An 18,708-nucleotide genomic window follows, 5' to 3' on the forward strand; every position below is an offset into this window, starting at 1 on the left:
ACAAAACAAAGAAAAAAACCCCACATAATTGTTGACATCGTTTTTTAAATCAGACTCAACCACAGATACCTTGAGTAAACCCAACATCTTTAAAGCACTGGCAAACTGCCGTGTTGCCACACAGCTTTCAAGGAGGGCAAGCAGGGCTCTGGTCCTCCCCACCCACGTCCTCAGTCCTTGAAAGGCACTTGCTACACAAACAGTTAACACAGGCCGGTGGGGGGGTTCTGGCCTTTCCCATCACCTCCCACGTCAGCTTCACCACTCCCACACTTCCTGCTGCTACTTCTCACAAGAAGTTTTCCCCACCCAGAAACAGTGACCCAAGGAAAGGATGGATCCAGGAACATTCCAGAAGCCAGCTGGAAGGCCACGAGTGGGAAGCAACTGGGCATCTGGGTAACGGACTATGATGCAGGAGCTCCACGTGATGTCCCACCGCGGCTGGACAGAGAGCAAAGGGCTGGCCCCCAAGGTCTCTGTGCTCCGGGGCACCGCCGACCGTGAGCTGCGGGATTCTGTGGCCGTAAGTTCATCTCCCTCCTGCAGCAAACAGCTCTAACCCTTTATTCTGGACCGGGCTGTACCTAAGTGTCTCCTGGGATCGGGGTGAACAGCTACAGGGACGCTGGCTCCTAAACACCGGCTGTTCCTCGCCGCAAAGACCATCACTTCAGGACTACTAAGGATGCAGCAGCCACCTGGGGCCAATGCAACACAGAGGGTCAAGCCTGGAGGGGGATGGTGTCTTTGTTTCACTTCCCGAGAGACTGTGACAAAGTGAGACAGGCCAGGGAGCAGTGGAGGGCTGTGCCTACCTGATGACACGAGTGTGGCCTTGTAAGGTCGTGCCAACTTCCCCACTGCCGTCTTTCCACTTATAAAGGTCGACCCGTTGGTTGCTCTGAAAAGAGACAAGGGGAAACCCATCTTGAACAGTTACGGCTGAACTAAGGCTACAGACACACTCGTGAGCACGTGACCTATGGGTTATGGAGCCGCCCCCAACCATCAGAGGAACGACCTCCCTGCCCTGAGGGTCACACACCCATCTCCCCAGCTGCTGTCACACTCCATGGTCTCAGCTCACCCTCCCCACCATCAAATGCCCGGAGTCCACCTACCACACTTTGAAAAAACACATGCATGAGAAAGAAAACAGAATCACCACTAAAAGGGTGTCTTAGAAGACAAAATTATAGAAGACTCCTTGAAATATGAACTTCTTTAAGGGTTAAGCAGAAAGACACAGGGAAAATGGGCCAGAAGAAACCACAATTACAATAAGGAAAAGGAAGAAAAACAAAGCTTCAATCAAACTACATTTCTCTTAAAGAAACAACAAGCCAGCAAATGCTCCCTAAATATCATGAGTTCATAAAACACACTGAAAATGGATAAAGATTACTAATAGACTAATTACTATTAGTAGGCTATTTAATAATTTCTGAACTGATATATATATATATATATATATATATATATATATATATATATATATATATATATATATATATATATATATGAGATGGATTTTCATTTTAGCTCAGAGACAGATAGTTGTATACAGCTCTGAGATTTTTATCCAGAAATGCCAGTTTCCAATTCTAAATAGGTAAGGTTCCTGTCAAAAGGTAAGGATTCAAAGTAGCTTCCAATGGGAATAGGAGTGTAAAGAAAAGCCCCCCTCATCTCATAATAACATTCCCAGCCATTTCCAGGGTCTGCTAGTGCCAGTTTATGGATTAGGAACCTTAAGAAATCTGCCCTCTGCTCTTTCCCATCACACTGCACACTGGGTGTCATCACCCACATCATAGGTGAGGCAACTGAGGCTCCAAAAGTTGGATGGGCACTCAAGATAAAACAGTGAGTGTTAAAACTGGGACTTGACCTCAGATGTGCCTAACTCCAAAGCTCTTTCTCCTGAAAATGCTTGCCTTCCAACCAAGAGCAATGAAGGGGAAAAAAAAAAAATCAGTAAACTGAACTTCATCAAAATTAAAACTTTTATGTATCAAAAGACATTATCAAGAAAGTAAAAAGATAACCTACAGAATTGGAGAAAATATTTGCAAATCATGTCCCTGATAAGGGTCTAGTATCAGAAATATATAAAGAACTCATAACTCAACAGCAAAAAGACAAACAACCCAATTCAAAAATTGGCAAAGGACTTGAATAAACATATCTCCAAAAAATGATATACAAATGGCCAGCCAGCACATGAAGAGATGTTCAACATCATTAGTCACTAGGGAAATGCAAATCAAAACCACAGTGAGATACCACTTTATACCCACTAAGATGGCTAGAATTTTTAAATTACAAAAACAAAAACAGGAAATAAATTTTGGTGCGGCTGGATTGTGCATTGCTATGCAATGCTGATGCATTGCTGATGGGACTGCAAAACGGTCTTGTGCATTGTAGAAAACGGTCTGATGGTTCCTCAAAAAGTAAAACACAGACTTACCACATGGCCTTTCAATCACTCCTAGGAATATACCCAAAAGAAGTGAAAATGAGTACCCAAAAAAGTACATGTACATGTACTTCCCTGGTGGCACAGTGGTTAAGAATCCGCGTGCCAATGCAGGGGACACAGGTTCGGGCCCTGGTCTGGGAAGGTCCCACATGCCGCAGAGCAACTAAGCCCGTGTGCCACAACTACTGAGCCTGTGCTCTAGAGCCCGCGAGCCACAACTACTGAAGCCTGCGCGCCTAGAGCCCGTGCTCCGCAACAAGAGAAGCCACCACAATGAGAAGCCTGCACACTGCAACAAAGAGTGGCCCCCGCTCGCTGCAACTAGAGAAAGCCCACGCGCAGCAACAAAGACCCAATGCAGCCAAAATAAATTAAATAAATAAATAAATTTATATATATAAAAAAAGTATACATGCATGTACATGTTCTTAGCAGCACTATTTATAATAGCCAGACCAAATGTCCATCGTTGGATGAACAGACAAAATGTGGTGTATCCCTATGATGGACTATTATTCAGCCATAAAAAGGAGTAAAGTACTGATACATGTTCTGACGTGGATAAAGAAGCCAGCCACAAAAGGTCATGTATGGTTATGACCGCATTTATATGAAATATCCAGAATAGCTAAATCCAGAGATGGAACACAGACTGGAGGTGGCCAGGGGCTGGGGGTGGGGGAATTACTGCTTAATGGTAAGGGGGTTTCCTTTGGAGTGATGGAAATGTTTGGGAACTAGATAGAGGTGGCAGTTACATAACACTGTGAATGTAGTAAATGATACTGAACTGTTCCCTTTAAAAGACTGTCTGAAAAAAATAAATATATAAGGCTCTTTCTTGCCACTCGCAAACACATGCAGTGTTAATCCACTTGGGCCGAGTGCTGAAGGGTCAGCCTAAATCTGTGGTTCCCAATCCGGGGAGATTTTGCTTCCCAGGGGACACCTGACACTGCCTAGAGATGTTTTTGGCTGTCACGATGGGGGTGAGGGAGGAGGCTACTGGCATCTAGTGGGGGAGGGGCCAGGGATGCTGCTAGTTTCCTACAAAGCACAGGACAGCCCCCACCACGAAGAATGATCTGGCCCGACCTGTCAACAGTCCCAGGAATCAGTTCCACTTTAGTCATTGTCCCTGGTTAAAGGCAGACTGTCAGATTCTATTTTGGAAATGACGGGGAAGAGCAGCTTTTTGTTCCTTCTAAAGCTGACAGCACTGCTCTTCTTTCTTTTGTGAGATGCTTTCCTCTCACAGACTGTCATTCCCAATAAGAACAGACCCAGACAGCACTGCGAATGGTCATATTCCCTGGAGGATGAGAAGGGCTCCTTCAAATACTGCCCTCCCGGCCCAGTGCAAAAGGAGCCAGAGGTTTAGGTCTCTAGTTGTCCTAGGAGAACAGAACACTGATAAAGAATCGGGCAAGGGATACCAGAGATGATCTAAGCCCAGATATTTTTTCAGTTGTGAACCCCTTGGAAAACCTAATGAAACATATGCATCTTTTCCCTGGAAGAATTCACATATAAACAGGATTCAATCAAAAAAGAATCCCTTCCTTTGAGTGGAAGGGTGTATGGAATCTTCTGATCCCTCTGAAAGCAATGACAGTCGCCCCCAGACCAGCTCACCAGGTCCTTCCTTAGAGCCTCTTTCAGTCACTGGCTAGTTACATTCATGCAGAAAACGGGTTCTTATCACACACAGACATAAAGGTATCTACCAGTTTCCCTTTCCAAATCTGGATTCAATTCTTACAATTATCGATGGTACCCTCAATTCTTTTCATATACATTTAAATCTGTAATTGCCTCCATCTTCCTTTTAGAACCATGCAACCCCTCTGTGCCGCCTGAGAAATGACGATTATGTTCTCTTCTCTATGTAGAACACAGACCTACCAGCCTAGATCTCACATTTAAAAGAGTTTTCCGGGCTTCCCTGGTGGCGCAGTTGTTAAGAATCCACCTGCTAATGCAGGGGACACAGGTTCGAGCCCTGGTCCGGGAAGATCCCACATGCCACGGAGCAACTAAGCCCGTGCACCACAACTACTGAGCCTGCGCTCTAGAGCTCGTAAGCCACAACTGCTGATCCCATGCACCACAACTACTGAAGCCCACGCGCCTAGAGCCCATGCTCTGCAACAAGAGAAGCCACCGCAATGAGAAGCCCGCGCACCACAACAAAGAGTGGCTCCTGCTCGCCACAACTAGAGAAAGCCCGCACGCAGCAACGGAGACCCAACACAACCATAAGTAAATAAATAAATAAATTTATAAAAATAAAAAATAAAAGCCTTTTCCTGTACTCCTCGAATGAGCTCACCGAGGCTGCAAAATAGTGCGCGAAGCTGTCATGAGGATTCCACTGCACGGCTCCAATGTCCCACTTGCTCTGGCGTGAGATCTTTCGATGACCTTCGAAGGGGGCATCTAGATTGACGATGTATAGGAATCGGCGGCTAGGAAAACATCAGCATTATGAAAACAGAACAGCATTAGCACTAAGATAGAAAAGCACATTTGGAATGACATACGGTTCGCAAGCAGTGCTCAAAAAATCCCCAGATGTACATGACGTTTATCGACTCTGAAAGGCATACAAGTGACAAGAGTAACTCGTGGCTGCTGGGCAAGCGGGAGCCGTACCCCCTGTGAGATCTGTCTCTAGAGATGGTCCTCCCTCCCATATCCATGGAAGTCTGACCTCCTCCACCAGATTCAGCTCCAGCCCAGCCCTCTCCCAGGCTTTTCCAATCCCCCAGTTAGGATCATAGCTGCTTCCACACGACTCCCATGACACAGTCTGCATTTGGACTACAGCACAGCGCTTATCTCTGTAGCAGAACTGCTAACGTAAAGGTTCCTGTCCCAAACCAACTGAGTGTTTGGGGTATGGACCGTGTCTTGAGTATCTTTGTATGTCCCTCATCACTAGGCACAGTGCTTTGCATGCAATAAACGTGTGTAAAATTAAACACCTCGCTTATCACTTAGCCAAATAATTTGAGAAAATCTCAAATTCCCGTGCAAGTTGACTACTTGGTGATGGGAACTAAATTAACACTATCAGAAGGGGAAACAATAACCAAAAAATAATAATAATGAAAATAATAATAAGTGCCAATAATGTTCAAGGTGCCAATCAATATAAAGGATCTGAAAACAGTGATGTTCTCTGTTCACCTATTTTCCTTCTGTTTTAAGAAAAAAATCCTTGGTATGTGTATCAACCTCTTCAGCAGCCATCAGTGATTCTTTGTTGGGGAGCGCTCCAAGCCCCCAGGAGTCGGCAAGGACAGGTGGGCTTGATAATGAAGAAAAAGATTCATTGTCCCTGCTCAGAACAGACAGGAAGTAGAAAGTAAAAATGGCATGTAGAACTCTAGCAGAAACCCTAGGAGGGATGGATTAAGAGAGAAGGGAAGCACAGGTAAGACACAAATTAAGAGAATTTCTGGGGCTTCTGAGAAAGTTGGTATAGTACAAAGACCTAGAAACTCTGACCTCTTCCTAAGGAATCATCTGATCCTATGGCAGGCAGGCCGGCATTTCCCATTAGAATGAAAACAGGGCAAAGGCCAAGCACTATATATATGGCGTGTTTTTCAACAGGGGAAATCAGAGACAGTACAGGGCAAATGCAGAACAGCAGAAGGTGGGCACTTCAGGATAAACATGCCAGATTGGACATACATGTTTGTCTTCATCCCCCACTGAAGACCCACTAGAATAAGAGTGAAAACATAAAAGACAGAAACCCACAAAGAAAATGAGAGAGGAAATGGAAAGCCGACAGAAAAATGGTAACTGATCTAGAGGAAAGACAACCAGCACCCAAGTGCCTGCAGAGCGAGCTGGTTCACACTGTGGAATCCAGGCCCGCAGGAGCTGGAGAGGAAGAGAAACTACCTCAGAGGAGCCCTGGGCCTGGGACAAGAGGCACAGCAGGGGGTGAGCGAGAGCTGCTGTGCTCAAAACAGGGCAGGAAGTGGAGGGTGAGACCCTCAGGCCTCCTCCCCTGCTCAGAACTCACAACACATGGCTTTTAGTCTTCAGGTGGTGACTAATGACAAGCGGATTCTTCTCAGGAGGAAGTGAGCAGCCCGAGAAAGAACGAAAGCGAACAAAACAACAACAACAACAACAAAGCCCTGGAGATGGTGACGTCTGGGCACCCTCCAACAAAAGGGCCTAGTTCCCACCTGATCTCCCTCCAGTGGATCCCACCACTGCACACGTAAACAGAGATGCCACTCACTCTTTAATATTAACAGAGAGCCCATGAGCATCAGTCACAGCAGGAAACTTGAAAGACAGAGACCAACACAGCCAAAAGGAAAAAAAGGAAATGGGCGGCACAGAGGAAAGAAGAAAACCTAGAATTAATATTCTCAGAGACATAGAAGAAGACAATTTAAAGAACAGAGAACAAGAGCTCTTGGAAATTAAAGTTATAGTTGATATTTTAAAACCTGACAGAAGGGTTGGAAGTTAAAGTTGAAGAAAACTCCCAGAATGCAAAACAGAAAGACAAAAAGACCAAAAAGTTCAGAAGAGAATCCATACCGGATATCCAACATGCACTAAGAGGAGCTCCACAAAGAATGAGGAAAATTATCAAAGATATAATGCAGGAAAATTTCTCCAAACTAAAAGACACAGATTTCCAGACTGAAAGCGCCCTCCAAGGTGCTAAAAATTATTCGTTATTTTAATCTGAATGGTGACCATATTTGTAAATTTATTTGAGCTGTTCACTTAAGCATACACCTTACTACACATATTTTAAAGTTCAATATAAGAAAATGAAATGGTGAACTTCAAGATCATGTTGAAAAATAATATGGATGTATGCATGTCTAAGAACACATCAGAACAAGAACACTTGCATGATTTCCAGTTACATAATCCCGTTCTCTCCTAGAATGCTACAAATGACAATATCCACATCAGTCAATACTGAGAAATCTAACGTTTGAGATACAGTTATTCCAGGGCACCTGAAAGTATTTTATGGGTTGTTAATATGGCTACATAATTCCAAGTATATGTTATTTTTCTATTTGTTTAGATAAAACAGGTAATAATGTCAAAAAGGGGAGGAGGGTCCCTCTAAGTGCCCAGCACAATGAATGAAAAAAGACACATACCAAAGCGGTCACAGTGAAAATTTCACACGCACAAGAGGTAAAGATAACACTAGGGATAAAGATAGGATTTCTCCAAAGAGAAAAAACAGGTCACATACAGAGTCCAGAATCAGAATGGCATAGGACCTCTTGACAATAACTCTGAGAAAAAGAACCCCAAATACTGATTCAACCCAACAATTGTTATATGACTACATTGGAAGGAGGGGGAAGGCCAGGTATATATACATAAGGGACTCACAACTGAAGTAAAAGTGCTAAATATTCATCATCTACTGTAAGAAGTCAATTTGAATATCTATGATGGATAAATCAAGTTATAGCAGTGTATGTAGTATACCACTTGGAAAAATAGAGGCAATTCAAAATAAATAGCTAAAAGAGTCTTAACTGGTTGCCTCTGGTGAGTGAGATCAGGGTGCGGAAAAAGGTGAGGTGGGGGGCTTCCCTGGTGGTGCAGTGGTTAAGAATCCACCTGCCAGTGCAGGGGACACGGGTACAATCGCTGGCCCGGTAAGACCCATATGCTCCGGAGCAACTAAGCCCGTGAGCCACAACTACTGAGCCTGCGCACTAGAGCTCATGCCGTGCAACAAGTGAAGTCACGACAATGAGAAGCCCGCGCACCCCAATGAAGAGTAGCCCCTGGTTGCCTCAACTAGGGAAAGCCCATGCACAGCAACGAAGACCCAACACAGCCAAAAATAAAAAAACAAATAATTAATTAAAAAAAAAAAAAGGTGAGGTGGGATTCTGCTGACTGACAATATAAGCCTTGTAATGTTACTTGACTTTTCAAACTATGTACAGGCATTTCCTTGATTTAAAAAAAAAAAAAGAGGTTTAAAAACTGACTAGGAAATTAATAACATATACCAAAAAACCACTGACTTGTACATTTAAATGGGTGAATTGGGGCTTCCCTGGTGGCACAGTGGTTAAGAATCTGCCTGCCAATGCAGGGGACACGGGTTTGAGCCCTGGTCCGGGAAGATCCCACATGCCGCGGAGCAACGAAGCCCATGCGCCACAACTAATAAGCCTGCGCTCTAGAGCCTGTGAGCCACAACTACTGAGCCCACTTGCCGCAACTACTGAAGCCCGCGCGCCTAGAGCCCATGCTCCACAACAAGAGAAGCCACCTCAATGAGAAGCCCGCGCACCGCAACGAAGACTAGCCCCTGCTCGCCGCAACTAGACAAACCCCACGCACAGCAACGAAGACCCAATGCAGCCAAAAATAAATAAAATAAATAAATTTTTTTTTAAAAAGGGTGAATTGCATGGTATGTGAATTATATCTCGATAAAGCTATTTTTTAAAAAAGTGAGGTTGGCAGGGGCAGAAAAGAGACATACCAATTTTTCCTATCTATGCATTCAGGGTGACACAAGAAAATGGTATCAATAACTGTCTCTGGGGAGTGGAGTCAGAGGTAGGCGGGAAACTTACTTTCCATGGTATATCCTTTTGAATTAATGTTTGCTATGGTTTTATCTAAAAGTAATTTAAAACATGATTTCAAAATAAAATAATGAAGTTAATAAAAAACACTTCATTTTATAAATGGGTTCATAAACAACTAAGTTAATGAACATATAGCTAAATCTGAGAGGTAGTAATCTAGAGCAACATGAAAGGAAAGGGACTCTGACCATTAAATGTTATCATACTGGTACAATGTTAGGATGATTAGCAAATGCAGGGACCTTAATTGCCAGAATCTTAATTTTGAACCAGAAGACACTACAGAAATTATGTAGTTCAACTTCTTCATGATGAAATCGAATTGCTTCATGAGAAAACCGAAGTCCAGGGAGGCCAACTGAATAAATGTCCAGGGGCTCATAATCAATGGCACTGCCAAACTGTAACCCAGATCCTCTCAATCCTAGGAACTAACTACCTGTTAGACTGTACCAGACAGCATCCTTCTGAAGAGTCCATGCACTAAACAGAAAATGGCAATTTCAAGACCAAACTACCAGTCACTAACATTTCAAAGGAATTTTATTGCTCACCTGTTAGGGCAGAGAAAAAAATAAACTGCAAATAATCCCCACAACTACCGCTGAGGTCACTAGGACAGCAGAACTAAACCCTATGACCGTAATCCTTAAATAAAAAAGTATTTTCCAATTTCCCAGAAACCTCTTGATTTGCAATTTGTTCCCAGAAATCGTGGCAGACGAACTCTGTAAGCTCACTTACCCGGAAAGCACTGCATGCTGCCCGAGACAGTCCACAGACATTGCAGTTGCCTGTGAGAGAGAACACAGATTCAGTTCTGCCAGCAAAGCCGGCTCAGGTTAGAGAAGACAGGCAGGTAGACACCTGTGGGTCTTCCTCTTCCCATGGCCCAGGCAGTCCCCAGCTGGCAGTTCTCTACAGTGGATACTTTAACCCCCTTCTAATTCTCATTCAAATCTCACATTCACCTTCCACAATAGGGCAGCAGTTGTCTGTTCCCCCTGAGACCAGGGCTACACACAATATAACCTGGGACATCTTCCTCTCTCTCTCTCTCTCTCTCTCTCTCTCTCTCTTCCTCCCTCTCTCTCTCTCTCTCTCACACACACACACACACACACACACACACACACACACATACACACACACATATACACACATACACACACCATCCATGCCTTCCCAAAGGGCATGGACTCCTCCTCCAAGCCAAATGGCAACTGGTAATATTCAAACACCACCTCTGCTGAATCCACGGTCACATTCTTGTCATTGAGATGCCCAGTTCTCATTTAATCTGGGTTTTCCAGCACATTTTACTGGCTTCCATTTCCCAGGTCTCCCAGTTCCTAGGGAGTACTATCTTTTCAGGATCTTATGTCCAATTTCCAAAAGACCACACTGAATCAAACAAATCTGCATTCAGGCTGGAGCACGAGGCTAATTTTAATCATGGTAGTTATAGCCCTAAATTCGCTTATTTGGACAAGTTCAAGTCCTGCTGCATTCTCAGGGCATTATCTGAAACAGCTTGTGCCGTTGTTTGGTTATTAAATGCTCTAAGTTCTTTCCAAGAGTCTATCAAGAGAGAATGCATTTTGTACATTCTGCTACACTCACAAATCACAAATGGTAAACAGAAATTCCCTTCCTCACTCTCGCTGGTCTTATTAATGGGTTTCTCACTTGTACACCCTCAAGAAACATGTCACAGATAATATTAGGGACAAGAAGCCAGAGTGCTTTCACTGGAGGCTGAAAAGGGATTATTATGCATCCTTCATTCCACTAGAGTCGTGAGCAGAGAATAGCCCAGCTGGAAAGGCAGGCAGTGAAATGAGATGCCATTTCCAGAACTCTTCTGTGCAATGTATACATTAAGGGTATGAAAGAGGGCAAGATGGTACCTCCAACCAGGGGCGGTACCATCTTTCTAGAGGGTGTGTGGTAGCAAGAATCCTAAGGTGTTCCCAAGATTCTGGGCCCTTGGGGTACATACACATTCTCCCCATTATTTAAACACTAATTTAGGTACTGCTGTAAACGGATTTTGAGATGTAATTAAAGTCCCAAATCAGTTAACCCTAAGATAGAGAGACCCGAAACAACCCAAATGCCCATCAGGTGATGAATGAACAAACAAAACGTGGTATATACACACAATGGCATACATGCTACAGCATGAATGAACCTTGAAAACATTACGCTAAGTGAAATGTCAGACAAAAAAGGATAAATACTGCATGATTCCACTTATATGAGGTGTCTAGACTAGGTAAATTCATAGAAACAGCAAGTACAGTAGAGGTTGCCAGGGGTTGGGGGTGTGGGGTGTGGTGTGTTATTGTTTACTGAGTACGGAGTTTCCATTTGAGATGATGAAATATTTCTTGGGGGAGGGAGGAAGGGGAGATAGAGAGACCTAATCACATCAGCCCTTTAAAGCTAAGTCTAGAGGTCAGACACAGAGGAAGTCAGAGATTTGAAGGATGAGGGATTGATTTAACATGGAGAAGACTCTTTGCTGCCAGCTGTGAAGATGGACAGACCACATGGCAGAAGCTGAGAGCGACCTCTAAATAACAATCAGCAAAAAACCAGCGACCTCTGTCCTATAACCCTCAGGAACCGAATTCTTCCAACAACCTGAATGAGTTTGTTAGCAGATTCTTCCCTAGTCAGCTGAGCCTCCGGACGAGAACACAGCCAACTGATGCCTGGATTTCAGCCTATGAGACTGAAGAGAGAAAGCAGACATGCAGAGCCTGGATTTCTGACCTACAGTACTGTGAGCTAATAAGTGGGTGGTGCTTCAAGCTGCTAAGTTTGTGGTACAGTGAGTGACAATAAAGGATGATCTGGTAATAATACCCAAAAAAAAAAGTCACGTTGTCATTTTGTCTTTTTTTTTTTTTTTTTGGCCATGCTGCACGGCATAAAGGATCTTAGTTCCCTGACCAGGGATCAGACCCATGTCCCCTGCAGTGGAAGCATGAAGTTCCAACCACTGGACCACTACGAACTCCCCTAAAGTCATGTCCTTTGACTCAGTAATTCCACCTCCAGAATCTATCCAAAATACAGCAAAACTTTCATACACAGAGTTGTTGAATTCATGTTATCTATAAGTAAATTATAGATATCTATACAATGAAATGTTCTAGAAGCATTAAAGAATGACATAGAAAAATGCAGGAGCCTGCAATTAGAGTATCATAACTCACCATATCACCTTATCAGAGCAGGTTATTTTTTAAGAAGTAAAAGAAAAAAACCCACACCTAACTGACATTTCCCTACTCCTATCCCAGAAAGAAAGAGGTTATGTTTGCAGGAGCACATGAAGGAGGGTTTGCTAGGCTGTCCCAAAGGGGGAAATGGAGAGAGGGAACTGTTTTAAGCAAAGGACGTAAAAATAAACTGACCAGAGTAAAAGGTGGTGCTTTGTCAGGGACAAGAATCCCCCTGGAAAGGCCTCAGCACCCTCAGTGCACCTGATGGGGAACGGCTGAGAGATGCTAAGTCTGGGCATCAGGGGTGAAGAACCATAGGGTTCTTGTATGATCCCACTGCAAAGAGAGGAAGGGAGCCCCATAGTGACTGAGAGAGAACCTCCCACCAGCAGGCAGAGCCCTGCTGCAGATTAAAGACAACTTAGAGGAGTACAGGAAAGTGGTATTTCATTCCCTACTATGAACTAAAATTTAAATCGGCTACTTAGCCTGAAAAAAGTATCCCAAAATGTTTAGATGGTAGTTGTTCCTATGGGATTTTAATTTTATTCCTCTAAATGAGCCTACCTTTTTGTATTATTTCTATATTTGCATTATTTTATAATAAAAAGCACTTTCTTTCCAAGGCTCCTTGCTTTCCCTTGCTAACTTATCACCCATGAATTTATCTATACTTCTCCAGTTCCCTCACTTTTTTAATACCTCCTAGGATAATGAACTTTGATAGTTCATTGCCTGCTGTGGGAAACCTTCTATTGGAATAGAGAGAACTGACGAGCAAAGTTTGTGTACCTTATCCCCACATTTTATGACGTAAAATTCCAATCATACCTTTTCTGAACCTTTGTTTTTAGAAATTGAAAATTCCTCTCCCGCCTGCCGGAAACAAACTTATGTTCAGAAATTCTCCCTGTCAAGGTGACATCTTTAGACAAAAGAGAATAAAGTTCTTAACAGCCCTGTCCTTTCTGCAGGATGGTGGCCTTTGCGGCACACTTTAGGAGTCATATGACCTCTACGAAATAAGACTGCCATAGCACTGACAGTGATGGTTGATTCTTACTGGCCTAGAGAAAATGTAATTCATAATGTGGAAAAGACAAGCTAACTGATGGCTGATAAAAGATACCATTTCATGAGACTCTGCGAGCCTCTGTACACAAATTGCTGCTGCCCTTGTTCAAAAAAATAATTTTTTCATGAAGGCAGCTGTGTTCTTAAGCATTCGGTTTCACCAATCCAAAGAAACTGACTGCTCTGCATCAAAAGGAAGAAAGTTTCTACACGGCATTTCTGCAGACATAAAACACAGTTCATCTGGTGCAGCAGAAAGGATGTGCATGGGCTTTGTGTCAGACTGGATTCAGAGCCCTCTCTACCACCTCTCTGGTGGGCAACAATAAAAAATGGTCCAGCACAGGTTGTCACTGGCCTCCTGCACTGTTGGCTGTTTATTGGCTGTTTTACTTGATCCTGTGGCAGCATCAGAACTCATGATCACTCCCTCCTTAAAACCACTGGCTTCGTGACATGACTGCCTCCTGGACTCTTCCTAGCTTTGGACACTTGAAGGAACAGCTAGGAAAGTCTGTTCCTAATCCATCCATTTCTTCCTGTCTCTGCCTCAGCTCAGGCCTTTGTCGGTCCTCCCCTGGACAGGGACACCCGCTTGTCACCAGCCTTGCTCCCTCCACCCTCAGGGCTGTTGCAGGACCTACCTCTGGCTACGCTGCTTGCTTGCTCACACTCCCTTAGTGGCTCCCCATAGCCTGAGCATGACATTAAAGATCACTTCAGACCTCTCTTCCTGGGCTTCCTTGGTGGCTCAGTGGTTAAGAATCTGCCTGCCAGTGCAGGGGACACGGGTTTGAGCCCTCGTCCGGGAAAATCCCACGTGCCGCGGAGCAATTAAGCCCGTGCACCACAACTACTGAGCCTGAGCTCTAGAGCCCACAAGCCATAACTACTAAGCCCACGTGCCACAACTACTGAAACCCGCACGCCTAGAGCCTGTGCTCTGCAACAAGAGAAGCCACAGAAATGAGAAGCCCGTGCACGGCAATGAAGAGTAGCCCCCGCTCGCCGCAACTAGAGAAAGCCTGTGCACAGCAATGAAGACCCAACGCAGCCATAAATAAATAAAATTTTTTTTTTAAAAAAAAGAAGGAAAGTGTAGTGGTTTAAAAAAAAAAAAAATCTGGGACTTCCCTGGCGGTCCAGTGGTTAGACTCCATGCTCTCAATGCAAGGGGCACAGGAGACATCTGTCTGAGGAGACATGACAACTAAATATAATGTGGTATCCTGGATGGAATCCCAGAACAGAAAAAAGACATTAGGTAAAAAATAAGGAAATCTGAGTTAAATATGCATTTGGGTTAATATATCAATATTGATTCATTAACTGTGGAAAATGTACCATACTAGTGTAAAATGTTATTAACAGGGGAAACCTATCAATAATTACTTCAAATGTAAAAGGACTAAATTCTCCAATCAAAAGACAAAGAGTGACTGAATGGATAAAAAAACAGGACCCATCTATATGCTGCCAACAGGATACTCGCTTTAGATGGAAGGACATACAGACTGAAAGTGAAGGAATGGAAAAAGATATTCTACGCAAACGGAAACCAGAAGAAAGCTGGAGTAGCTATACTTCTATCAGACAAAATAGACTTTAAAACAAAGACTGTTAGCAGAGACAAAGATAGGTGTTACACTACCAAATGTAAAATAGATGGCTAGTGGGAAGCAGCTGCATGGCACAGGGAGATCAGCTCAGTGCTTTGTGATCACCTAGAGGGGTGGGTTAGGGAGGGTGGGAGGAAGATGCAAGAGGGAGGGGATATGGGGATACATGTATACATATAGCTGATTCACTTGGTTATACAGCAGAAACTAAGACAACATTGTAAAGCAATTATACTCCAATAAAGATGTTAAAATAAATAAACAAATAAATAAATAAATACCAAAAAAAAAAAAGACAAGTGTTACATAATGATAAAGGGGTCAATCCAACAAGAGGATATAATATTTATAAACATTTATGCACTAAATATAGGAGCCCCTAAATATATAAAGCACATATTAGCAGACCTAAGGGAAGAAACAGACAACAATATAATAATATTAGAGGATTTTAATGCCCAACTTGCCTCAATGGATGGATCATCCAGATAGAAAGTCAATAAGGAAACATCGGCCTTAAACAACACATTAGGTTAGATAGACATAACAGTTATATCTAAAATATTCCATCCAAAAGCAACAGAACAGGGACTTCCCTGGTGATCCAGTGGTTAAGAATCCGCCTTCCAATGCAGGAGACGCAGGTTTGATCCCTAGTCGGGGAACTAAGATCCCACAGGCCATGGGGCAACTAAGCCTGTGCACCACAACTAGAGAGAAGCCCATGCGCTGCAATTAGAGAAGCAGCCCATGCACCACAACAAAAGATCCTGCATGCTGCAACTAAGACCAGACACAGTCAAATATAAAATTAAAAAAAAAAAAAGCAACAGAATACACATTCTTCTGAAGTGTGCATGAAAAATTTTCCAGGATAGATCATATGTTAGGCCACAAAACAAGTCTTAATAAATTTAAGAGGACTGACATCATATCAAGCGTCTTTTCTAACCACAATGGTATAAAATGAGAAATTAATTACTCAAACAAAACTGGCGGAAAATTCACAAATATGTGGAGATTAAACAACATGCTACTGAACAACAAATGGGTCAAAGACGAAATAAAAAGAAATTTTAAAAATACCTTGAGACAAAGGAAAATGGAAATATAACATACAAAAATTTGTGGGATGCGGCAAAAGCAGTTCTAAGAGGGAAGTTCATAGCAATAAATGTCTATCTCAATAAACAAGAAAAGTCTCAAATAAACAATCTAACTTTACACCTCAAGGAACTAGAAAAAGAAAAAAAGAAGCCCAAAGTTAGTAGAATAAAGAAAATAACAGGGACTTCCCTGGCAGTCCAGTGGTTAAGACTCCACGCTCCCAATGCAGGGGGCACGGGTTCGATCTCTGGTCAGGGAAGTTCCGCATGCCACATGGAGCAGCCAAAAAAAAAAAAAAGACAACAGAGAAGATCAATGAAACTAAGAGCTGGTTCTTTGAAAAGATAAACAAAATTGACAAGCTTATGGCTAGCCTCACCAAGAAAAAATGGGAGAGGGCTGAAATAAAATCAGCAATGAAAGAGGACATATTACAACTGATACCACAGAAATACAAAGCATCATAAGAGACTACTATGAACAATTATACACCAACAAATTGGACAACCTAAAAGCAATGGGTAAATTCCTAGAAACATACAATCTACTAAAACTGAATCATGATGAAACAGAAAATCTGAACAGACTGATTACTACTAAAAAGACTGAATCTGGGACTTCCCTGGTGGCTTAGTGGTTAAGAATCCGCCTGCCAATGCAGGGGACATGGGTTCGAGCCCTGGTCCGGGAAGATCCCACATGCTGCGGAGCAACTAAGCCCGTGCACCACAACTACTGAGCCTGCGCTCTAGATCCTGCAAGCCACAACTACTGAGCCCATGTGCCACAACTACTGAAGCCCGTGTGCCTAGAGCCTGTGCTCTGCAACAAAGAGAAGCCACTGCAATGAGAAGCCCGTGCACCACAACAAAAAGTAGCCCCCGCTCACCGCAACTAGAGAAAGCCCACACGCAGCAACGAAGACCCAACACAGCCAAAAAATAAATAAATCTATAAAAAAAAAAAAAAAAGACTGAATCAGTAATCAAAAACCTGCTAACAAACTAAAGTCCAGGACCAGAGAGCTTCACTGGTGAATTCTACAAAACATTCAAAGAAGATTTAATACCAAACCTTCTCAAACTCTTCCAAAAACCGTAAGAGGAGGGAACTCATCCAAACTCATTTTATGAAGCCAGCATTACCCTGATACCAAAACCAGATAAGGACATCACAAGGAAAGAAAATTACAGGCCAATATCCCTGATGAACACAGATGCAAAAATCCTCAACAAAATATTAGCAAACTGAATTCAACAATACATTAAAAGGATCATACACCATGATCAAGTGTGACTTATTCCTTGGATGCAAGGATGATTCAATATCCACAAATCTGTCAATGTGATACACCATGTTAACAAAATGAAGAATAAAAATCATATGAACATCTCAATAGATGCAGAAAAAGCATTTGACAAAATTCAACGTCCATTTATGATAAAAACTCTCAACAAAGTAAATATAGAGGGAACATACCTCAACATAATAAAGTCCATATATGACAAGCCCACAGCTAATGTCATACTCAACAGTGAAAAGCTGAAAGCCTTTCTTCTAAGATCAGGAACAAGACAAGGATGCCCACCCTTGTCACATCTATTCAACACAGTATTGGAAGTCCTAGCCAGAGCAAATTAGGCAAGAAAAAGAAATAAAAGGTATCAAAATGTGAATGGAAGAAGTAAAACTGTCACCATTTGCAGAAGACATGATATTAAATACAGAAAACTCTAAAGACTCCATCAAAAACCTGTTAGAACTAATAAACTAATTAAATAAAGTTGTGGGATACAAAATTAATACACAAAAATCTGTAGCATTTCTATACACTAATATACACTAATATGTCATCAGAACAAGAAGTAAAGAAAACAATCCCATTTACAATTGCATCAAACAATCCCATTTACAACCTAGAAATAAATTTAACCAAGGAGGTGAAAGACCTGTATACTGAAAACTATAAAACATTAATGAAAGAAATTGAAAAGGACACATACAAATGTTAAGATATGTTGTGCTGGGACTTCCCTGGTGGTCCAGTGCTAAAGAATCTGCCTTCCAACACAGGGGACGTGCGTTCGATCCCTGGTCAGGGAGCGAAGATCCCACATGCCGCGGGGCAACTAAGCCTGCGTGCCACAACTACTGAGCCTGGGAGCCTCAACTAGAGAGCCCACGTGCTGCAAACTACAGAGCCCATGCGCTCTGGAGCCCGCGCACCACAACTAAAGAGAAAACACACACACCACAACTAGAGAGGAGCCCGCACATCACAACGAAGAGCCCGCACACGGCAACAAAAGATCCCGCCTGCCTCAGTGAAGATCCCACGTGCTGCAACTAAGACCCAACACAGCCAAAAAAATAAAATAAATAAAATTAAAAAAAAAGGACTTCCCTGGTGGCGCAGTGGTTAAGAATTCGCCTAACAATGCAGGGGACACGGGTTCCAGCCCTGGTCCGGGAAGATCTCACATGCCGCGGAGCAACTAAGCCCGTGCGCCACAACTACTGAGCCTTCACTCTAGAGCCAGTGAGCCACAACTACTGAG

The 18,708-nt window shown here is 43.0% G+C and overlaps 1 protein-coding gene across 4 annotated transcripts in view; it reads right to left on the reverse strand.

Annotated features, from left to right (window-relative positions):
• The window catches only part of WDR59 (WD repeat domain 59), an 88,937-nt gene that overhangs the window by 67,511 nt on the left and 2,718 nt on the right, over positions 1 to 18,708 (reverse strand). For 3 of the 4 annotated variants that reach the window (XM_059904816.1, XM_059904819.1, XM_059904820.1), the window contains exons 2-4: positions 9,859 to 9,908; positions 4,821 to 4,956; positions 819 to 904 (exon numbers count right to left, since the gene is read on the reverse strand). In XM_059904816.1, coding sequence (XP_059760799.1) covers positions 819 to 904; positions 4,821 to 4,956; positions 9,859 to 9,908 — 272 coding nt within the window. The remainder of the gene's footprint in view (positions 1 to 818; positions 905 to 4,820; positions 4,957 to 9,858; positions 9,909 to 18,708) is intronic. The other variant, XM_059904818.1, reaches the window with a different exon arrangement.

The sequence above is a fragment of the Balaenoptera ricei genome, chromosome 19 (assembly GCF_028023285.1).
Source record: "Balaenoptera ricei isolate mBalRic1 chromosome 19, mBalRic1.hap2, whole genome shotgun sequence".
Lineage (NCBI taxonomy): Eukaryota > Metazoa > Chordata > Mammalia > Artiodactyla > Balaenopteridae > Balaenoptera > Balaenoptera ricei.